Consider the following 19,710-nt stretch of genomic DNA (forward strand, 5'->3'; position numbering starts at 1 on the left):
GTGATCACTGCATTCAATTCAGGGTCCGTTTTTTTTAAACTGAGGGGAAACATGACCCATATACCAGAGCTGTGATCAAACTGAAATCTGTAAAAAAAATAAATTTTAAAAATTTAAATAAAAAGCTGGAATTTAAACTCTGAAGATAGGGATAAAAGGATGTGACTCCTATCAAAGATTAACATTGTTACAAAAGCCAAAATACCAATGACTACTTATGTATGTTGTGTGCATTTGGCTGTGAGGAACAGAACAAAAGCTGTGCCTGTTCTGGATTCATTTGTCCAGTTCATATATTTTCATGGTAATTTTGCATATTTCTTATTTTTTTGTTCATATTTCTCACACTTTCTGTCATTAACTCTGTGAGTGGTAGTGGCTGTGTGTACCAGTTTGCTCACATTATCATAATGAATATTAAGCAGATGCAGTGTTTACCATATTCACAATTACAAAATCAAGATGTACCTTTTATTCTAAAGGTAAGCAAGCTTTTCTATCTTTAAATACCTTATTTAAAGCACATTTCATAGATTAGATTTGACTTGCATTAATAAGCAAAAAACATGAACTTAATCTAACATTTCATCCTTTTGTCAATCTCCAAAATAATGCAATTTATGAAAAGGTTTATTGGGAACCTTTGGTCAGATACAGACATTAATTGTCGCAGTCTTAATAGCCTGTATGATGATTTCTGTCCACATCCATCTTTATTCTCCTTATTTCTTATCTATGTACACTCACACTTCTAATCAACTATTTAGTAAAAACATATGTACGTTCGCTATCCATTTAAAAAATGGGCTTTAATGTTTTCTTTTAGCTGTTTGAATACTGACCAACAAATTAAAGTTGCCCCCAACCTGCCCCCAAAGACTGAAACCTAGTTCAAATGGCACTAAACTAATTAGTATGGATGTATTGAGTTCTGAGGTTTTAACAAGCTAATAGATTTTATCATTACTGTTGCCTCACAGCAACAAAGTTATAAAGTAAATACTTTGTAGATAAACCCTTTGCATCCCTACGATAAATGAAAGGGTATCCTGTAGGTGATGGAAGAACAAATAGACCGTCAGGACTTCTGAACGTGGACAACAGCTTTTAAAAGGCAGCCTCGTAGCTGTAAAAATCCAACAGATGATTAACGAATTCAACAAGACCTAATATTAATAACTCAGCTTGTAAATTGCCCTGTGTGTGTGTGTGTGTGTGTGTGTGCGCGTGTGTGCGTGTGTGTGTGTGTGTGCGCGCGCGCGTGCGTGCGTGTGTGTGTAAATGTAATCCTTCAAATTACTGCCACGAGCTATAATAAAATAGCATCAAATAAGTTCAGTTGGCCTTCCTTGGTCAATATCAAGAGAATAATAAATGAGCTTTCTAACTCTAATGTCAGTGCAACATAAGCTGCATTAATAGCAACGTTAATGATGTCTTGGGGCCTAATGTGAGTCATACTGTTTGCTCTTTTTTCTCTCTCTCTTTTCCATCAATCTATTCTTGCAGAGCAAACAAGACAAAAACTTGAATAAATAAAGTCAGTGGACTTCAGTGGTATTCTTAAGGGCAGGTGCTTCATCATATTTCACACTTTTAGATGTCAGATGCAAACTTCACACAAACAGCATGAACTTATCACTTAAATTTTTTATTGACTTTTTTTTTCCTCTTATGAACAGTAGAACAAACCCAAATGCTGCACAAAAAACACAAACTTTATATCAAGGCCTGCAAATGTATTTTTTCTTTGACATTCAGTTGAACAGCAGAAACTAAATCATTTTTGAAAGGGTAGAAAACTTTTATAAACTTTACTGTACAAATTATACAAATGAAGTTCCATTACAAGCTTGAATGATAGATAGGCTCTTTTGAATGAGGACAACATTATGTGTTTTTGCTGATGTTGTTATGAGGATGATAACGCTGATGACCACAAACAACATGACGGTGACTTTGATGATGAAAAAATGTATGATTTCTTTTCTTTTTTTCATAATCAAAATCAGAAATCTGGAGGGGGGGGGGGGGGGGGGGGCATCAAAGTGTTGCATTATGACAGTTGCAGCCAAGCATTTTAAGGTAATAATGGCAACAAAAGAAGCAAAAAAGATATGCTTTACAGTGAGATGAGGCCTGGACAAAAATAATACTCATATACAACAAACAGTATCCACTCAAATGCTAACGACAGATTCAGAGTACATTTGAATCAGCAGTATGAGCAGTTGTCATCAGAAAGGAGGTTGTTGTGTAAATTCAGGATAATATGTTCTCTCCTTTTGGAAAAGCTGCTTGTATTTGACATCATCCTGTACATTCTCAAGTTTGACTCATTTGATGACAGATAGTTGAGTTTAAATCTTTCCAAACAAAACTCTGGGAAAAAAATGACAGAAGTATTGTAAGAAGCCCTTTCAATGCACTCCCTGGTATAACAGTCAGATTGAAACACTTTCATGGTGTTTCTCAGCATTCCTCATTACACTACAAGGCTGCATCATTCTCACATGTTTAGCCTACACATCAGCCTCATATGTATCCAGAGTTCCACCTCTCTGACCCTGCCTTGTTTGTCTGTCCTCGATGCTCTCGACAGTGAACCATGAACAGTTCTCAGCAGGAAAATAATCACCTTCTCATTTTCTCAACTGCATGTACTCATCTGTATTTGTCATGGAAAGTGGGTTTACATGGATCACTGTGTTTTGGGTCACCTGAAAATATTTCATTGATCAATTAGGCATGCAGAGGAGCTGAGAACACCTCATTTTGCAGTCTGGTGCTGCCTTTCTTCTTCTGTGAATCATTTTTTGAAGCCCTGCCACAGTGTTTGATCTCCACGGTGCCCTATTAGCCAAGTGCATGTAGGAAGATTAAGAGGAACTGCTGAGAAATAGGTCTAATGGTGGTTGTCCTCTGACCACATTGTGTACACTCACACAGGATGCAGAATACTTCATTGTCTGAAAAGCACTGTGCTAAATCAGCTTCCGCCAGCTAGGACTTTCAGACTTCTCACTAGTGTGGCTGATGTTCGCTTCACAATTCAAATTAATACCAAAGACATGGTGGAGATTTTTACATGAAAAATGGAAAGTATATAAATTGGTCTTTTTAAAAATCTTGGATTATTAGATAAAACTATTACCACAAGATAGGGAAGTGAGACTTGAACTAACAAGTATTTTATTTCTTGGAAATTCTTGATTGCTAGAAAAATAGACTCACCATATACATCCTTTAATGCCAGGACACACATGGAACAGAAAAGTTGTCATTTCTTTAAGCGATCCTGTTCCAGGTGTAAAACTAAGGCAGTAAAAAGGCAGTACAGCTTCAGGCAGGATGCACATAACATAAGAGCTTGTTTGTGTCTCTTGGTTGCCACTGCCTCAAGCTTTTTAGTGGAGCATACTGAAAAGAAAAAAAACAAACCAAACCAACAAAAAACTTTCCCCTTTTATGTTCAGCCATCATTTCACTTTAACACACACACACACACACACACACACACACACACACACACACACACACACACACACACACACACACACACACACACACACACACACAAACATAATACATCAATCACAAAAAAGATTTCATTAATTGGGGAGGGGTGGGGGTGCTGTCACAGTATGAAACCACGTCAAAGGCTTAATCAGGCTCATGCTTTGCTCACATTATTGGTAATAATGGCATTATTGTGTGCATATAAAAGTAGCCATTCAAACAAACAACTGCAAAGCAATTTCAGGCAGAACAATTCTAATTCATTTTGTCCAAGGACGGACAAGTTTACATTTGAATTCTTTGCAAAGGGAACAATAGAGCACGATGCCATATTTAGCTATGTTGTGGCCATGAACTGAGCAGTACAGCGCCAATCCTTAAAAGTATTCTGCAGGCAGCCTCTGTAGACACTTATATGTTTCTAGTAGTGAAGCTTATGGTGGATGTGGCTTTAAGTGTTCTCACTAAAGAGTGCACAGGGAGGTCACTGAAAGCTCCATCTTAATTAGCAAAACATCATCCTTTGAGGATATGACTCCAATTTTCTGCACTATGAAAAAAAGTGACACCATCCATCAGTTCTATGTAAATGTTCGAGGTGTACTCAAAGACAAAAGTTGACTCTGACTGCTAAATAAATACAAAACACAAAACTGTCACTGATGATTATTTATGTCCATTGCTTTCATTGCATAGCTGTGAGGTCATTAGACACCTGCATGTGTGGGGAAAGTTTCAAATATTGTCTTGTCTTTCATAAACACAAATATAAATATTCCGTCCAAATAGCACATTTTTTGTCTCTGTAATTTGCTCACATAGCATGTACACAAAACATTTCTCATCACTCACAGATTCTAATATTGTAGAAGCAAATCTCTCAGAGAAAAGCAAAAACTCGCATTCATTTCACTGGATGTGAATATCAGCAGAGGTATTTTAACATTCGTCTCGTGGGTATGGAGTTTTTGGAATTCATTCCATTCTTCTTCACTCACTTGGAAGAGATTAATTTGTCACTCCAGACAAATGGGTGTGTCGATTTCCAAGTTAGTCGACCATGTAATGGAATCAATTAAACTGAGATGCTCTCATTGGAAGGTTTGATTCCCTCCACCAGCACTGCACTTCTCCATTTTGTTTTTCAAAAGCAGTGACTTGTTCAAACTTGCCTGGTAAATTTGAAAATCTTGGATTAGATTTTGAAATGCAAAGCTTTCTTTCAATCTATAATTTCTCTGTGCAAGAAGAGAAATAGAAACTGTCTGATGTGATGATTTCTGGTTTGTACAAACAGTAAAGTTCTCACATTTGGATTCAGATAGAAATGCCGAAAATCAACTGGGACAATATGAGTGACAAAAAAAGAGTCACCTTTTTGCTTTGCTAACCCCTGCTGCTGAGATGTCCTTGAAAAAGGCACTTGACCTCCCAACTGCACAGATACAGCTGCTTAGTGACCACAAGTTGTGTTCAGAATGTTCAGACGTTTGATGTTAAGAATCACATCAACCCAGCCTCTATAAATTTTACATATGGGAACTTATGAAACATGATCACTGCCTTTCTTGAAGCCTGCGTACAGGCAATGTCACGTGTATGACGCACTACATTTTGTAGTAGTGCAACATGTATGTACTGGCATAATCTGCAAGTGCTGTATGGCTGGGGTTGATGGTGGGTTTTGTTCTATAATTTATATTGCAGTTGTGATGCCAAAGGCAAGCATTTGCGTCTGTATTTTAGCAGTGACAGCATGTGTGGTTAAATAAGAGCAGACCTTACAGTGTTTTTTTTAAGACATTTTGCCCTTAAATTAAAACAAAACAGCGATCTTTTTTCTTTAAACACTGACTAAAGCTTTGTGTCATACTACATCTGAGTTATTCATTCGCTGCAGATGTTCTATTTCATCGTTCTCAGTATGTTTCATAGAAATGCATTTTTTGTGGCAAGTTTGAAACATGTTATTGGTATTTCTAGAGGCCAAGTTTGTTAGCTATTACTGGTTACAAGCACAGAAATCCAGAAAAAAAAAGAAAAATCAAGTGGTGCAGTGGAAATTATACATAATTTGGGTAGGGTTAGGGCCTTCAAAAATGATTTACAAATCAGTTTAAAGTGTTAGAAATATCAAAACAAAACAAACAACAACAACAACAAAAAACAACTTGCAAAATGAAATGTTGCAGTTAACAATTTTGTAGCGAGCTGCCGTGAAAATGTCCCCCAAGAGCAAAGCTTAAAAAGCTAAGAAGGATATGTTGCACAGTCATGATACTGGAGAACATACTTGCAGCTGAAAATGAGTTGCAACGTAGCATGAATGGTGGTGTATGGATTGTTGAAAGTGTTCAACAGAAAGACACAGGGTGTTTTAGGGAAGGGCTTCAGGCATAGAGCGGAGAAAGGCCTCTCTGTTTGAAAGTCTGCGGTGTGTTTTGTCACCCACTCTGGGAAAGTGGGCCAATACTGACCGCTAAAGGGTCCATTCAGGCATGAGGGGGAACGTGTAAGAGCTGGAGCAAGAAGAAGGAGTAGGAAAGGTGAGAGTTGTGGAAGCAAGGTGGGACAAGAGAGGGTGGGTAGGTGGGTGGCAGGCAGGCAGGCGGTGGAGCAGATGTGAGCAGAGCTGAGGACGAGCTTCACACAAAGACACTGTCCCATCGATGTCTCCATTACAGCCTGGAGCAGGAAGGGGAAGGAAAACAAAAACAAGATTAAATTCTCCGTCTTAACACACAGCACCACAGGAGTCCACACTGTTAGATGTCTAACTGCTGTCATCTAACAATGCAGAACACATGGAAATCAAATTAAACACATCCTAGAACTGTATTCCAAACAGTCTCTTTCAAATTGTCACATACTGGCACTTTTCAGAATTGGTGTAAGTCTTCAGATCTTGATGCACTGTCAAGATGTGAAGGGTGTGCCTTCAGACTTGTAGCAGATTTAAAGCAGTTATTTCTATATGTTGTGCAGATAAGACATCCAAACTTTGCGTCCATGAAAGTGACAATGGATCTTTGTGAGAAGCACTGTTGTTACACATTATCAGCCAGATGGGCCAGCATAGGGCCTGCTGGAGGGGAAGACAGGGTCACATCCTCCATCCTTTGGATTATGTAAGATTTATTTTTGGGATCTACAGTTCAACCAGTGTGGGTTTGCCAAGTGGATGTCAGGCAGTGAACCACTCTCAGGCTCTTGAGCATGATGTGAAATTACCACAGTTTGACCACCAAAAACTTCTTCCCCAAACATGTCACACAGACTACCCTGCTGGTTGCAATTATTTAACATTTTCACCTCATTTGACGAGGAATGAGTCCCACTTTTGCATGGGATTTAGTGCTTACACACAGGTGTTGCCAGTCTATTTTGTCTTGGGGGGGGGGGGGGGGGGTTAAGCTTCAAAGCTTAATGAGTATTTTCTAACTGGCACGACTTTTGGCTCAGGCAAGCTAAACCTTTAGGACATCCCCATTGTATGGCACACTTTGTAGCTCTTCTGCTCTCTCTTTCTGTTTGACTTCCAAACCCCTGATCTAATGAAATACATCTCCAGCATAATAAACCATGTGGGTGTCTTTAAATGAATAAAGAGAGCCCTGCAGTCCTTGGAGGCTGTGTGACAGAGCTAATCTAAATTTGCTATTTTCGAAATATTTATGCTGTGTGTTTTTGTAGACCTATATTATATTTGCAAAGGTGAGCACAGAGTTGGCATAATTAGCCTCATTAAGCCAATGAAGTGCCAAGAAGAACATTACATGACAAATAGGCTTTGACGCAACTATGTTTGCACGTTTAGGTGCAACGCAACTGGTGGCTGGATCAATTTCAGTGGCAATATTTTTACTTTTTTACCCCTATTTTTAATGATTGAATGGGAAGAGTTTGGGGTGGATCGTATACCATATGCGACTATGTTTAGCCAAGAATGGCACGTTGGTTGAGGTTATGGAGAAATTGTTCTTGGGGCTAAATATAAATAAACACATTTTGCACATAACTTTGGATTTCTTCTGCATTAACCCATACCACAGTTTTTCTGCATCCTTCTATGATAGCCAATCATTTAGGGAGAAAAATTGTTTTAGCTTATACACCAAAAGAGCAGCTACCTTTGCAGTGATTTTTGTGTCATTTTGAAACACATTCAATTCTCATAATACATCTTTAGTTACACCCTCTAAATCACTCTGCAATTAAACTTTATTGAAATTCTGCTGAGAATATAGTGTATAATTTTCCATTCCCTTTATTATAGTGCATGGTTCCTGTTTTGTGCTGCCATGAGGACCATCAATATTCAGTATAGGGAAAGTATTTTTTAGTTTTATTACCTGCAGCCGTGTTGCTCTTACAGTATATTTTCCTTATGATTAGCTCTGAAAGTACAACGATCTCAAAATGGAATAAATAAAAAATGAAGATGATGGACAAAATATTACGAAGACATGATCAAAGGTATCAACCCAATGCAAACATCAGAAAAACATTTTATTTTAAATGAAATAACTTGACATTTATAACAGGAAAGTGATTTTCTTTTCCAATAATAATGAATAATTTCCTAATTGAATTAAATTAAAATTATTATTTTAATATAAAAGCATCCACTTGCTTTTATACAGTCTTGACAATAACTTTTTCAAACCTCAATTTTTTCAAATCTTATTTATGAAACGTTGAGCGCAGAAAGAATTACAACTTAGTATTTGCAAGAACTTGCGTATCACTTTAGAAAGCTGTTAAGCCTGCAAATCCATTGTTCCTTTAGGTTTTTTAAGGAGCTGTGTTATTATTGTTTCTTTTTTTAATTAGGATTTTATTATGATAGCCATCAAGTGGATTATCCATAATAATCACAGCAAAGGAACATTTAATTTAATGACCTTGTGAATCCCTGTTGTTTTTATTTTTGCTTCTTATGTCAGTATATACTATAACAAGAAATGCACTGAACCTTATCGGGTTTTAACACTTTTAAGAATGTCGACAGAAACCAAACATTCATGCTCTGGTGGGCTTCAGGCCTTCCTGAGATTGGGTGATGTGGATTTTTTACACTTCGGTGACTGAGGCTGGACTTTAATGTTGGATGTAGAGGAGGAGGGCTGGTTGTCCACCTATCTATCATTTCATTTTTCTGCTCCATGCCCTCACTAACTCATTCTGTCTATTCAACCAGTGAGTCACAGGTCTGACACTGTATGACACAGATACTTGCACACACATGCACACACTATCATCAGTATGCCAGTTTGTGCACGAAAGACTGGAAATAAATGAAAGAATTTTTGTACTATTGGAACAGCTTCACTGACGTGAATGCCACGATACATGTTCAAAGTAATTCTGATGTATATAAAGTTGATATATTCAATATCCTTGGTTTCCTTATGTTTGTCTAAAATGTGCTATGAATAAGCTTCTAACCAAGGTACACAAAAAAGTATCACAGATACTTATGTATATAAGTTTAGAGTTGTGAAAAGTTAAGATAAATGTTCATCGAAATCAAGACCCCATTTTTGCACATCGCGCATTGTTATATGATTATTATCTTGATATCTTCATCATGTATTGTTGAAGTCAGATGTTAGTGCCCATGGGGATCTTTCATCATTGCCTTCCTACAGCCTTTGAAATAAATGGTTTCTTTTCATTTTAGGGGACAAAAGACTTCAAGACAAGTACAAACTGATACAGTCTACTGTCCTTTCCCAAAAAAACCCTCATATTTCATTCACAGTAGATTATAGAAAACATCAAATATTTCAGCTGAGAAAATGCACCAATTTAAGAAAAATATTAGCTCAATTTAAATTTAATGTCAACCCTACATCTCAAAAAAGTCAGGATAGGAGAACAAAGCACTGGAAAGGTAGGTGGTACTAAAAAAAGAACAGCTGTAGCAAGATTTTGCAACTAATAAGGTTAATTGGCAACAGAATGATGTGCCATCTTCGAGAAGAAAAGTTTCTCAGAGGTAAAAACAGGCAGAAGTTCACCTCTCTGCAAAGAAGAAAAAACAAACAAACAAACAAAAAACAAAACAAAACAACAACCCCAAACTGCATCACAAATTCTGGAACAATTTCAGAAAACTGTTCCTCAACATAAACTTGCAATGACTGTAAATCATAACCTACAGTACATAATGTCACCGAAAGATTCTGAGAATCGGGATAAATCTATGTGTACATGGGATAAGGGACAAATTAATACCAGATGCTCTTGAGTTTCAGTTCCTCAGTGGCACTGCATTAAAAACAGGCATAAGCCTGTCATGAAAACCATTGCATGGGCTCAGGAACACTTCCAGAAAACCCTGTTTGTGAACACAGTTCGACATGGCACCTGTAAATGTTAAGCTTCATCATGCACAGAAGAAGCCATATGTGAACATCATCCAGCAACACTGGTGTCTTCTCTGGGCCATATATGCTTGTTTAAAATGGACCGCACCTAAGAGGAAAATTGTTCTGTAGTCAGACAAATCCAAATTTGAAATTAGTTTTGGTAAGCATAGACACTGCATCGTCTGGACTGCAGAGGAGAGGGATCATCTGACTTATTATCAGCACTCAGTTCAAAAGTCTGCGTCTCTGATAGTATTAGTGTGTGTTAGTGCCTGCCTGCTGTCCACACATTTCACTAACTGAAAACATTTGGTGCATTATGAAACACAAATACAAAAAAAGACCTAGGACTGCTGAATAGCTTGAATCCTAAGACATATAGGACAGCATTCCTCACCCAAAATTCCAACAATTAGTCTGCTCAGTTCACAGATGTTTACAGCTGTTAGGGGATGGTAAACATCCCAGCTTTTTTGAGATGTGCTGCTGCCATGAAATTTAAATTGGAGTTTATGAAATTTGCAAATCACTGCAGTTTCCTTTTATTTTTACTTATCTGAGCTCATTTAGAGTTGGGGTTGTACATTATTTAATAATGGATTGCATTTATATAGCGCTTTACAATTCCACTATTCATTCACTCACTGGTGCAGGCAAACCACAGCTGTAGCCAAGGCTGCCCTGGGGCAGACTGACAGACGCGAGGCTGCCGTATCGCGCCATCAGCCCCTCTGGCCAACACCAGTAGGCAGTAGTTGAAGTGTCTTGCCCAAGGACACAACGACCAAAACAGAGAGAGCTGGGGGATCGAACCAGGACTTTTAATGAATTACCCATTTATTTTTGATTTTCTAAAAAGGGCAATGGATTGTGTTATCTTACTGCATGCAGGCTGAGGCATTTCCACATGACAAACCCAGCTAAACTTAGTTTATGGGTGTCATGGAAACAGTTCACTGGTAGAAAAAGTAGAAATAAACCTGTAGATTTCAACTGATGTCTTTAACCTCTTAAAATAATGGCTCATTTAATAGATCCTGTTGTGGATGTGAAGTTGGTTTTAGCCTATTCTTTCAAGATTTTCTTGAAAGAATATCACTTTAAATTGCTTTTCACTACAATTGTGTGCTGCTGATTGCTTCAGTTAATTTTTTTTCCAAAGGATGGACAGCTGGGAATATTCAACAACTAGAGAATTCATTTAGTTTGTGAGCACCTGCAGAGTGGCTGCGTGCTTTGGCACTATCTCACTGCACAGCATCTTACAATAAAAAACAGGATGTTAAGAGTTGCGATGGTTCATTGGTATTTTATCTTCATCTCTGTATTATTTTTCCACCATAGAAACAGCACATTGACTAAAGCTACTGTTCTATGTGACTAACAGCCATCTTATAAGCCTGCAAATTATATAAAATAGATATTTCAATTTTATTATGACAGTTTATTAGAAATTGAGAGCAGATCATCGAAATCTACATTTTACTTTTACTATATAAGACTGAATTTTAGGAAGTGCATTTGTTTGTGAAGATGTGTTAAAAAATTGAACCAACATAAAATATGGATAAGGGTCGACTAAGATAAAAGATGTCATAAAAGAAAGAGAAAACGTCCAAAATGAAAACATCTTTTTATTGTCATACACTTTTTAAAGGATGAGTGCAAATAAAAGAGCTTGTGATCAAAATCTACTCATCACTAAGCCATGGACCATAAGGCATCATTAAATACAAGCTTTTTGGAGCTATCATCTACATTACAGGGACGGAATCAAGGAAAAGAAACAACACAGCATCAATGCTTATGCAATTAGAAGGAAAATGAAGGAAATAAATTAAAATGAACAGATAACAAAGGCAACAAAAAACACAACACAATTTATACATTCAAAAGAAAAAGTTCAAAAAGTTCACAAGGAATATTATTATCACGGCAAGTGACGATAAAACATTGTCTACAATCTGTTATGTACACTTGGCATTAATGTTATATCTTTGATTGTTGTCCAGTCGGTTTGTTGTCAACTTAAGCATGTGCACAGGTCGTAACTTTTTAAATTTTAATTCTAGTATAATCATTTATATAATCTATAAATATGCTGCAACAATCATTCTCTCGAACAAAGCTGTTGAAAAGTTTTGCAAAGCCTGATGTAAAATTTGAGATCAAACTGCTCAATGGACAACAGGTCATCAGAAAAATGCTCACATACTTTTTATATATAGTATTGAAGGATTTTTTTTTCTTAACAAGAATCAATCTTTGATAGTCCATCTCATGCACTTTAAAGTTGTAAACAGTACAAATATAAATGATCCACTTACAATATTTGAATCTGAGCAATTCCAAAATAGACAGACTCCCAAAAACAGCAGCAGATTGTTTGTATGCATTTTCCAACACTGGCAGATGTGTATATAATGAGGTGAAAATGGCTATTTAACATGACTGGATTGTCTCCATCTATTCAACGTGGCTAGACAGAATCAAGCAGTGTACAGCTCAAATTATGCCACAGCTTCCAATTTCATGGTGATATGACTTAGCTAGTTCTCTATAACATACATTTAAAATATATTTTGATATACAGTATGAAGTAGAAAAATGGCCAGGGGTGGTCTTCAGCATCCTGATATGTTTTATTTATTTTTTTCCTGATATGTTAAAGGGAAAATTCAGCCAGATTTAAGTTACATGATTGCAAGTTTCAGATTATTTTTAAATGTGCTCCACAGTCAGCTTTATACCAGTGTTGTTGTCAAAAATAACCCATTCAAAGCCATCATTGTAGACACAGATGGAAAAGCTGTTGTGTCTAATTAAACAATAAACCTGGCAAAGAAGTTAACACTATCAAATCTTGCCAATTATCACAGCAAATAAAGACATATATTCATTTTCTACTGCTCCAGTTTTTCTTATCCTTTAGAACTTTTATAGCATCTGATGGCAGGTATATTTAAAACAACATCTAAGGGCAAACAACGATTTTTAAGTAACCATCAGAGAGGAACATTACATTTTATCTGCTTGCATTCACAAGGAATGCCATATTTCTGTTATATTCATAAGGAGCAGGTAGCTAAGAAAAATCACACTGACTCTGTATACCAGATGAGAATTAACTAAAATCTTACAAATGATAATTTTTTTAGTAATGCAGAGTGGTGCAACCATAACTTACGGTGGCTGACATTAGCAAAAAGCAGATTTACCAATTTATGCAATACTGGAAGAAGTAGCTTTAGCATTATCTCGTAACTCCTCAACAACAGTTGCAAAGTCCTGCTTTAATTACCTACATCTTACAAGAATGTATCATTTGTATGCATCTCTTTCTCAGATATGAATGCAGTCAAGCTGCCTGTAAAATTCATTTTGAACACACAGCTGATTACAAGATTATTTATTCAGCTTGGAAGAGTAGATCTTAAAACCTGCCATCCGAGAACAGTGCAGAGGGAGGGATTTCAATAAATATTTAAGATTAGGAAGAATTTATTTGAAGCGTTCAGTTTCAAAGTGACTCCAACACTGCTTTTAAGAAACTTTGTAACCTTTTTTAAATTTTATTTTGCTATTCAGAAGCCACATTTTTCTCAATCTATGTCCAACAGTCACTTCAGTGCAGAGATGGGGATTTTAAGCTTTTTAAATCTTTTCCATTGGATACACATATTGAGTAAACTAATGTGCAACTTGTAAAACTTTGTGATTAGGGTCTACAACTTTAAAATAACTTAAAATTACTGTACCGACTACACTGTAACAAGCTTTGGATCTATATTATACTGTTATCTGCCATTATCTATTTAAAGAAAAATAGTATACAGTGATTTATGGGAACTGGGGAATGGTTTTTGGGGGGGGGGGGGGGGCTCAGTGACAGCACTACCGAAAGGTAATTAGTTCAGCTGACGAAAACTACATTTCAAGTGTCAGCAATTTCACAGAACATCGTCAAGTAGGGGATTCCTGGTCTGACCGGTGGCTTTTTTTTTTCTTTTTCTTTTTTTTCCCAAAGGCTGTTATTGTTCAAACATCTAGCTTATGTTCACAGGCAATATTCAAAGCACAGGCTGATCAGAGAACAGTCTCCCATCAAAGAACTGGGCCAACACATCCCCACACAAACAGGGATGCTGGCTTCTTCACATTCAAATGGTACGGTGTAAATAAAAGGGCATTTTCAGTTAGACAAAACATTTGAGACAAAGATGAAACCTGGACATCCACACATGAGACAATGAGGTAACGCTGACAAAATGGTCTACACATTTGACAGACATAAGGAATGGCAACATAATGTTATGAATATATACAATATGTGATGTTCAACGTTTACACTCATTCGAACCAAACGAGAATAAAACATGGAAAAAAAAACACAAAAAACAACATTTGTTCAAAACTTTTTTTTTAAGTCCAGGATGACGTGATCTGTTTGAAATTACAAGCAAGATACAGCCAAGAAATAAATATAATGACGGGAACAAGTCAATAGTAAAAGACAAAAAGATAAAGGAAATATATCCAGTATGGTGTGAATCAAACCAAAGAAAATATGAGTCCCGACTGCTTTGAGAAACTGGACAGTCAACGTATCTGTACACACACATGCCAACATTCCATGAAAATACACACAGCACGGGCAGTTTTCATCACTGGGCTGGCTTTTGGATTCAGTGCATTCTTTAAGGAGGTGGGTTATTTATGTGGAGTTATGGCGGCTGCTTTTTTATACTTGCTGATTGTTTGCCGTTTTATGTCCCTAACTTATTTGACATACTCAGCTGACTTCCAGAAGTGCCCTGGGTGGGAAAGGCGGCGGTTCCTTTTTGGCAACTTTTCCAGTAAATCTACCAGCTTGGAGAAGCTGGGTCGCTCCTCTGGCTTGTATGCCCAACAGAGGAGCAGAATATCCTGGAAAGCAAAGACACAGAAAAAAAACTAATTATTTGATCTTTTTCAGGTGCTTATGTGATGAAAGAAACAGGTGTGTCCAGGTTGTCTAAAAACTTCATGAAGCTAGTTGGTGTAATTTGGCCTGATTATCTGATAGTGAACTGTAACACAAGCAGACCCAGCAATGGTTTTGACTTACATTTCATACATGCAAACAAGGCTGGCTGGCATATGAGCTAAACCAAGAAGATTGAAATTTGTTCCTTAAGCTGGGCTACACAACCTAAGTGTGCAATCTGTAAAGAAATATTTTCGTTCAAATGGCATTTGACAAACTTTACAACCACATAAGGGACTATCAAGACGAATGCAAAGACAAAGCCAAATATCTTCAAACAAAGGACAGTGTTTCCAACCTGACTGTGAAATCTGACTTGACACCCTTAAAATATTAGCACACTGTCATCTTTACAGAGATTTTTCAATTTCAATTAAAAGCATTCTTCAAATACCTTTTGTTGGTGTCATGTGAAAATCTACTTCAGATGAATCCAACCTGCGATTGCTTGAGCTGTTTCTACACATAAACTCATTACAAAGTGAGGAGAATCAGGACACTGTCTCCGGTCGCCTTTCTCACATTACTGTAAACCCAAATAAGATGACTGAACTCAGACAAGTTAAAGCAAATGATTGCCTTTAATTTTTCAAGTTGATGAACTTGAAAGTCAAGTGTTTATGCTACATGTAGTATTTAATTACCGTTTAATTTAAGTATTTACAAAGTCATAAGCTCTTTTCGAGCCCAACATATAACATTTCTCCCACATTTTGCAGATGGGAGAAATGTGCCTTTTAACATATGCTTTATATATGCTGGGAAAGACCTGAGTCTTAATTTATTGACTAAAACCTAACAAAATAGCATCAGAAAAAGCAAAAGTAAAATAAAATTCAAAAAAGAGGGGGAAAAAAGAATAAGTCATCCCAGTTGGGATGAAAAACTCTGATTTAAAGTCCATGTGATTAAAGTATCTGCCACCTCACCTACCTCCTGAGGCAATGTTATGACAAGTTTAGATTTCCCTCACATCGGAATACTGAATGGATATCCCTAATCATGGAAAGGGGCTAGCAGCTGCATTAACATTTCTAACAAAGTGTCCATACATGCTAAGCTGGGAGTCAGAATGTCATGGAAGTCAACATTAATATACTCAAGTCAATAAAAATTTAACCTCAATGGCAGATATAATATATATATATATGTACACATATAAATATATACACATACAAATATATACAGATACACACATATGTGTGTGTCTTTATTTTCTTTCTTTTTCTTTTTTATCTATTTAGTTTTTTACACTAAAACAATGTAATATTACAATTTCACTGCTTTAGGTAGACAAAAGTAATGTTAACTAATTAACTTCCTAATAAAATATTTAAAAAGATGTATTAGTCCTTTGACTGGCATGAAACTTTAATGGTAAGTGATGACTCATGCTTGACAAGCATCAGCACAGCAGTTTAAGGTTCACTTCACAGGTCTTCATTTTAGCACTGAGCAGGGTATCACTCTGTACATTAGTGACTGTGCTAACATGGGGACTGTTACGGTCGCTGACCTCTAGTGGCTCTCCCTCTGTAGAAGAGTTGTTTTTCTCCTTTTCTTGTGTTGCAGGTCTGCCTCATGAGCCGCAGCTGAGGTGTGTTCCAGCTCGTCAGCCACGGCATATAGTCTGCCATCCTAAACTGCCACACCCCCTGCCATTTTCCCCATGTTTGCCAGAGCTGTGAGCTGTAGAGTTTTGGGCAGCGGGCCTTAGTGTGTATGTGTGTGAGAACTTACCCTCTGTGAACTTTGGTTTTTCTTTCTTTTATTGTAAGCAAAGGTGTACCCTTATTGTGTTAATTAGTTTGTCATTGTGGAAGCAGGTAGGGGTTCTCTGCCTTTTTTGTTTCAACTGTTTTCTCCTGGTTTGGTTAGACAGGGAGCTCAGCCATTGTATTTTGTTTTGGTTAGTGAGTACTTGGTTTTGATTTCTAGCTAAAGTGGGGTGTTTTGTTTATTGTTTTGGCCTTGGAGACCCTGAAGAAAAGAGCTTCCCTGTGCTTGTTTTACTGTAGTAGTTTTAGGCAACAAATCTTGTATACTGACATCTATTTCTCCAGTAGTTCATGTGTTCCCTTTCACTTTGTGTTACCCCTCGCTCCAGTCGACACTTCGTTCTTAAGTGGGGCGTAACATAAGTGGGGGCTCGTCCGGGATTATTTGGGTTATGGCGCAGTTTAGCCTGGGTGATTTTATAGCTAGGCCTGCATTGGACCAGCTTGATGCATGTCGGAAGGAGGATTTGTGTGCTGTTGCCGCGCATTATGAAATCCTTGTGGCCAAGTCCATGAAGAAGAGCGAGTTAAAGACTCTTGTTGTCAGTGGGTTGGTTGGGAAAGGCGTGTTCCCCTTAGAGGTGGTCTCGGGGGATGCCGCGTCACTCCTCGAAACCTCTGGTCATCCTCAGGTTTGTGCTGAGGAGGGGGCGGGGACACCTACGGTGGTCAAACCAGGTGAGGGAAAGCCACCAACCTCTCTTCCACGGTTTGAGCCCTTCTCTGTCGAATCTAGTAATCCCAGTGTTAGTGCACGCGTAAAGGTACGTTTAGTTCGTCTTGAACTTGAGGCCAAAGAAAGGGAACGTAAGGATGAGCTTGAGTTCAAGTTAAAGTGTCGGGAGCTAGAAGCTGAGACATCTATTAGGTTGCGTCAACTGGAGTTGCAAGCTAACAAATTGTCTCCTGAGCCTTCTGCTCCACCTACAGTGAAGGATGAAGACAACAATAGCAATCCTTCAGATAATTCTCCCCCTGCTCCTGCACCTCCGGCATTTGATGTGGGCAAAAACATTGCCCTAGTTCCACCATTCAGGGAGACTGAGGTGGAGGCCTATTTTAATGCGTTTGAGCGCATTGCTATGGCTTTACATTGGCCCAAGGAGGTTTGGTCCCTTTTGCTTCAGTGCAAATTAATTGGTAAGGCACAGGAAGTATGCGCAGCTCTCACTATCGAGGACAGTCTTGTGTATGACAATGTCAAAAGCGCTATACTCAGAGCCTATGAGTTGGTGCCTGAAGCCTACAGGCAGCGTTTCAGAACCCTGAGGAAATCCGCTGCTCAAACATTCCTTGAGTTCGCAAGGGAAAAAGGGACAGTATTTGATAGGTGGTGTCAAGCAAGCAAAGTGTCAGAGTTTAACGCATTGCGTGAACTGGTATTGTTGGAGGAATTCAAAAACTGTGTTCCTGATCGTACAGTGCTGTACCTGAATGAACAAAAAGTGGCCACTTTGCAGGAGGCAGCTGTCCTGGCAGAAGAATTTGCTCTAACGCACAAAAGCGTGTTTGTGGGTAAATCCGAATCACACTATCATGAACGACTGGAAAAGGACACAAAGCCTCAACAACCTAGGGGTTCCTTGGGTTCCAAGTCTGATAGACAATGTTTCTACTGTCACAAAGTGGGGCATATAGTTTCTGAGTGTTTGGCTCTTAAACGTAAACAAGTGCCCCAGCAATTAAAACAAGCCAAAGGGGTTGGCCTAGTCAAGTCGCTGAGCTCCCCCCCCCCCCCCCATGTGACCATGAGTGAACCTGATAAGTGTTTTAAACCCTTCATTTTCGATGGTTTTGTCTCCTTAACAGGGTTTCCTGGGGATCAAAAGCCCGTGAGAATACTGAGGGACACGGGTGGCTCGCAGTCATTTCTATTGGCCGACGTTTTGCCAGTCAGTGATGAGTCATCTTGTAACGCTAGTACAATAGTGCAAGGTATTGGGATGGCCTACATACCTGCACCATTACATTGTGTTCATGTGCAGTCGAGGTTAGCCTCTGGTTTGTTCAAGGTTGCAGTAAGAAACTCATTTCCTATTCAGGGTGTTGAGTTTATAATGGGAAATGATATTGCTGGGGACAAAGTACTCCCTGTTCCTGAGGTGGTGGATAAACCCAGCTGTATCCCGGAAGAGGACGAGCTGTTGAAATCCCACCCTGATGTGTTTTCTGTCAGTGTTCTTACCAGGTCGCAAGCTCGGAAGCTGGAGGAAGTGAACCTAAGTGAGACTGTTCTTGGATCTGTTCTAACTGGGGACAGAGAGCCAGCTGCTAGCCCTTCTAAACCAGCGCTCGATGAACAGGGTCTGGCTACTCTGTCTGAGGTTCTTCCTTTGCCGGTCTCACGTGAGTGTTTGAGCCAGGCTCAGGAAAAGGATGAGTCACTCGCTAACTGTTTTAAAGAGGTAAGCGAGTTAGCAAACAATAAAAAGGCACACAGGTTTTATCTTGAGGATGGGTTACTGCTAAGAAAATGGGTCTCAAGACCTGCATTACAGCAGGAAGGAGGTGATGAGGGTTGGGGGGTGGTACGCCAAATAGTCATTCCTAGGGATTACCGGGGTGGCATATTGCAGCTTGCGCATGAACACCCATGGTCAGGTCATTTAGGTATTACTAAAACCTATGACCGCGTTCTTCAGCACTTTTTCTGGCCAGGTCTGAAGAAAGACATTGCCAAGTTCTGCAAAACATGCCAGGTTTGCCAAATTGTGGGTAAACCTAATCAGGCGGTGCCACCTGCTCCTCTTAAACCCATCCCGGTAGTTGGGGAGCCTTTTGAGCGTGTTTTAGTGGACTGTGTGGGTCCTCTACCCAGAACAAAAACGGGTAATCAGTTCCTCTTGACAATCATGTGTGCCACAACCCGTTTTCCTGAAGCCATACCACTTCGAAAAATCACCGCTCCCACTGTGATTAAGGCTCTACTTAAATTCTTTTCAACATTTGGTCTGCCTAGAATTGTTCAGACCGACCAAGGCAGCAATTTCCAGTCAAAACTGTTCAAGCAGAC

General features: G+C 38.5%; 1 protein-coding gene across 3 annotated transcripts in view; it reads right to left on the bottom strand.

Annotated features, from left to right (window-relative positions):
• Positions 1 to 1,635: 1,635 nt before the first annotated feature.
• ksr2 (kinase suppressor of ras 2) overlaps positions 1,636 to 19,710 on the bottom strand; it is a 126,147-nt gene continuing 108,072 nt past the window's right edge. For 2 of the 3 annotated variants that reach the window (XM_086315224.1, XM_086315222.1), the window contains one exon: positions 11,508 to 14,819. In XM_086315224.1, the coding sequence (XP_086171350.1) occupies positions 14,673 to 14,819 (147 nt within the window). In that variant the 3' untranslated portion in view covers positions 11,508 to 14,672. Of the gene's footprint in view, positions 6,205 to 11,507; positions 14,820 to 19,710 lie in introns of those variants that run through there. The other variant, XM_086315223.1, reaches the window with a different exon arrangement.

The sequence above is a fragment of the Aulonocara sp. 'chitande type north' Nkhata Bay genome, linkage group LG12 (genome assembly GCF_057382095.1).
Source record: "Aulonocara sp. 'chitande type north' Nkhata Bay isolate Kocher_YH1m ecotype deep benthic linkage group LG12, A_spYH_male_GT1.1, whole genome shotgun sequence".
NCBI lineage: Eukaryota > Metazoa > Chordata > Actinopteri > Cichliformes > Cichlidae > Aulonocara > Aulonocara sp. 'chitande type north' Nkhata Bay.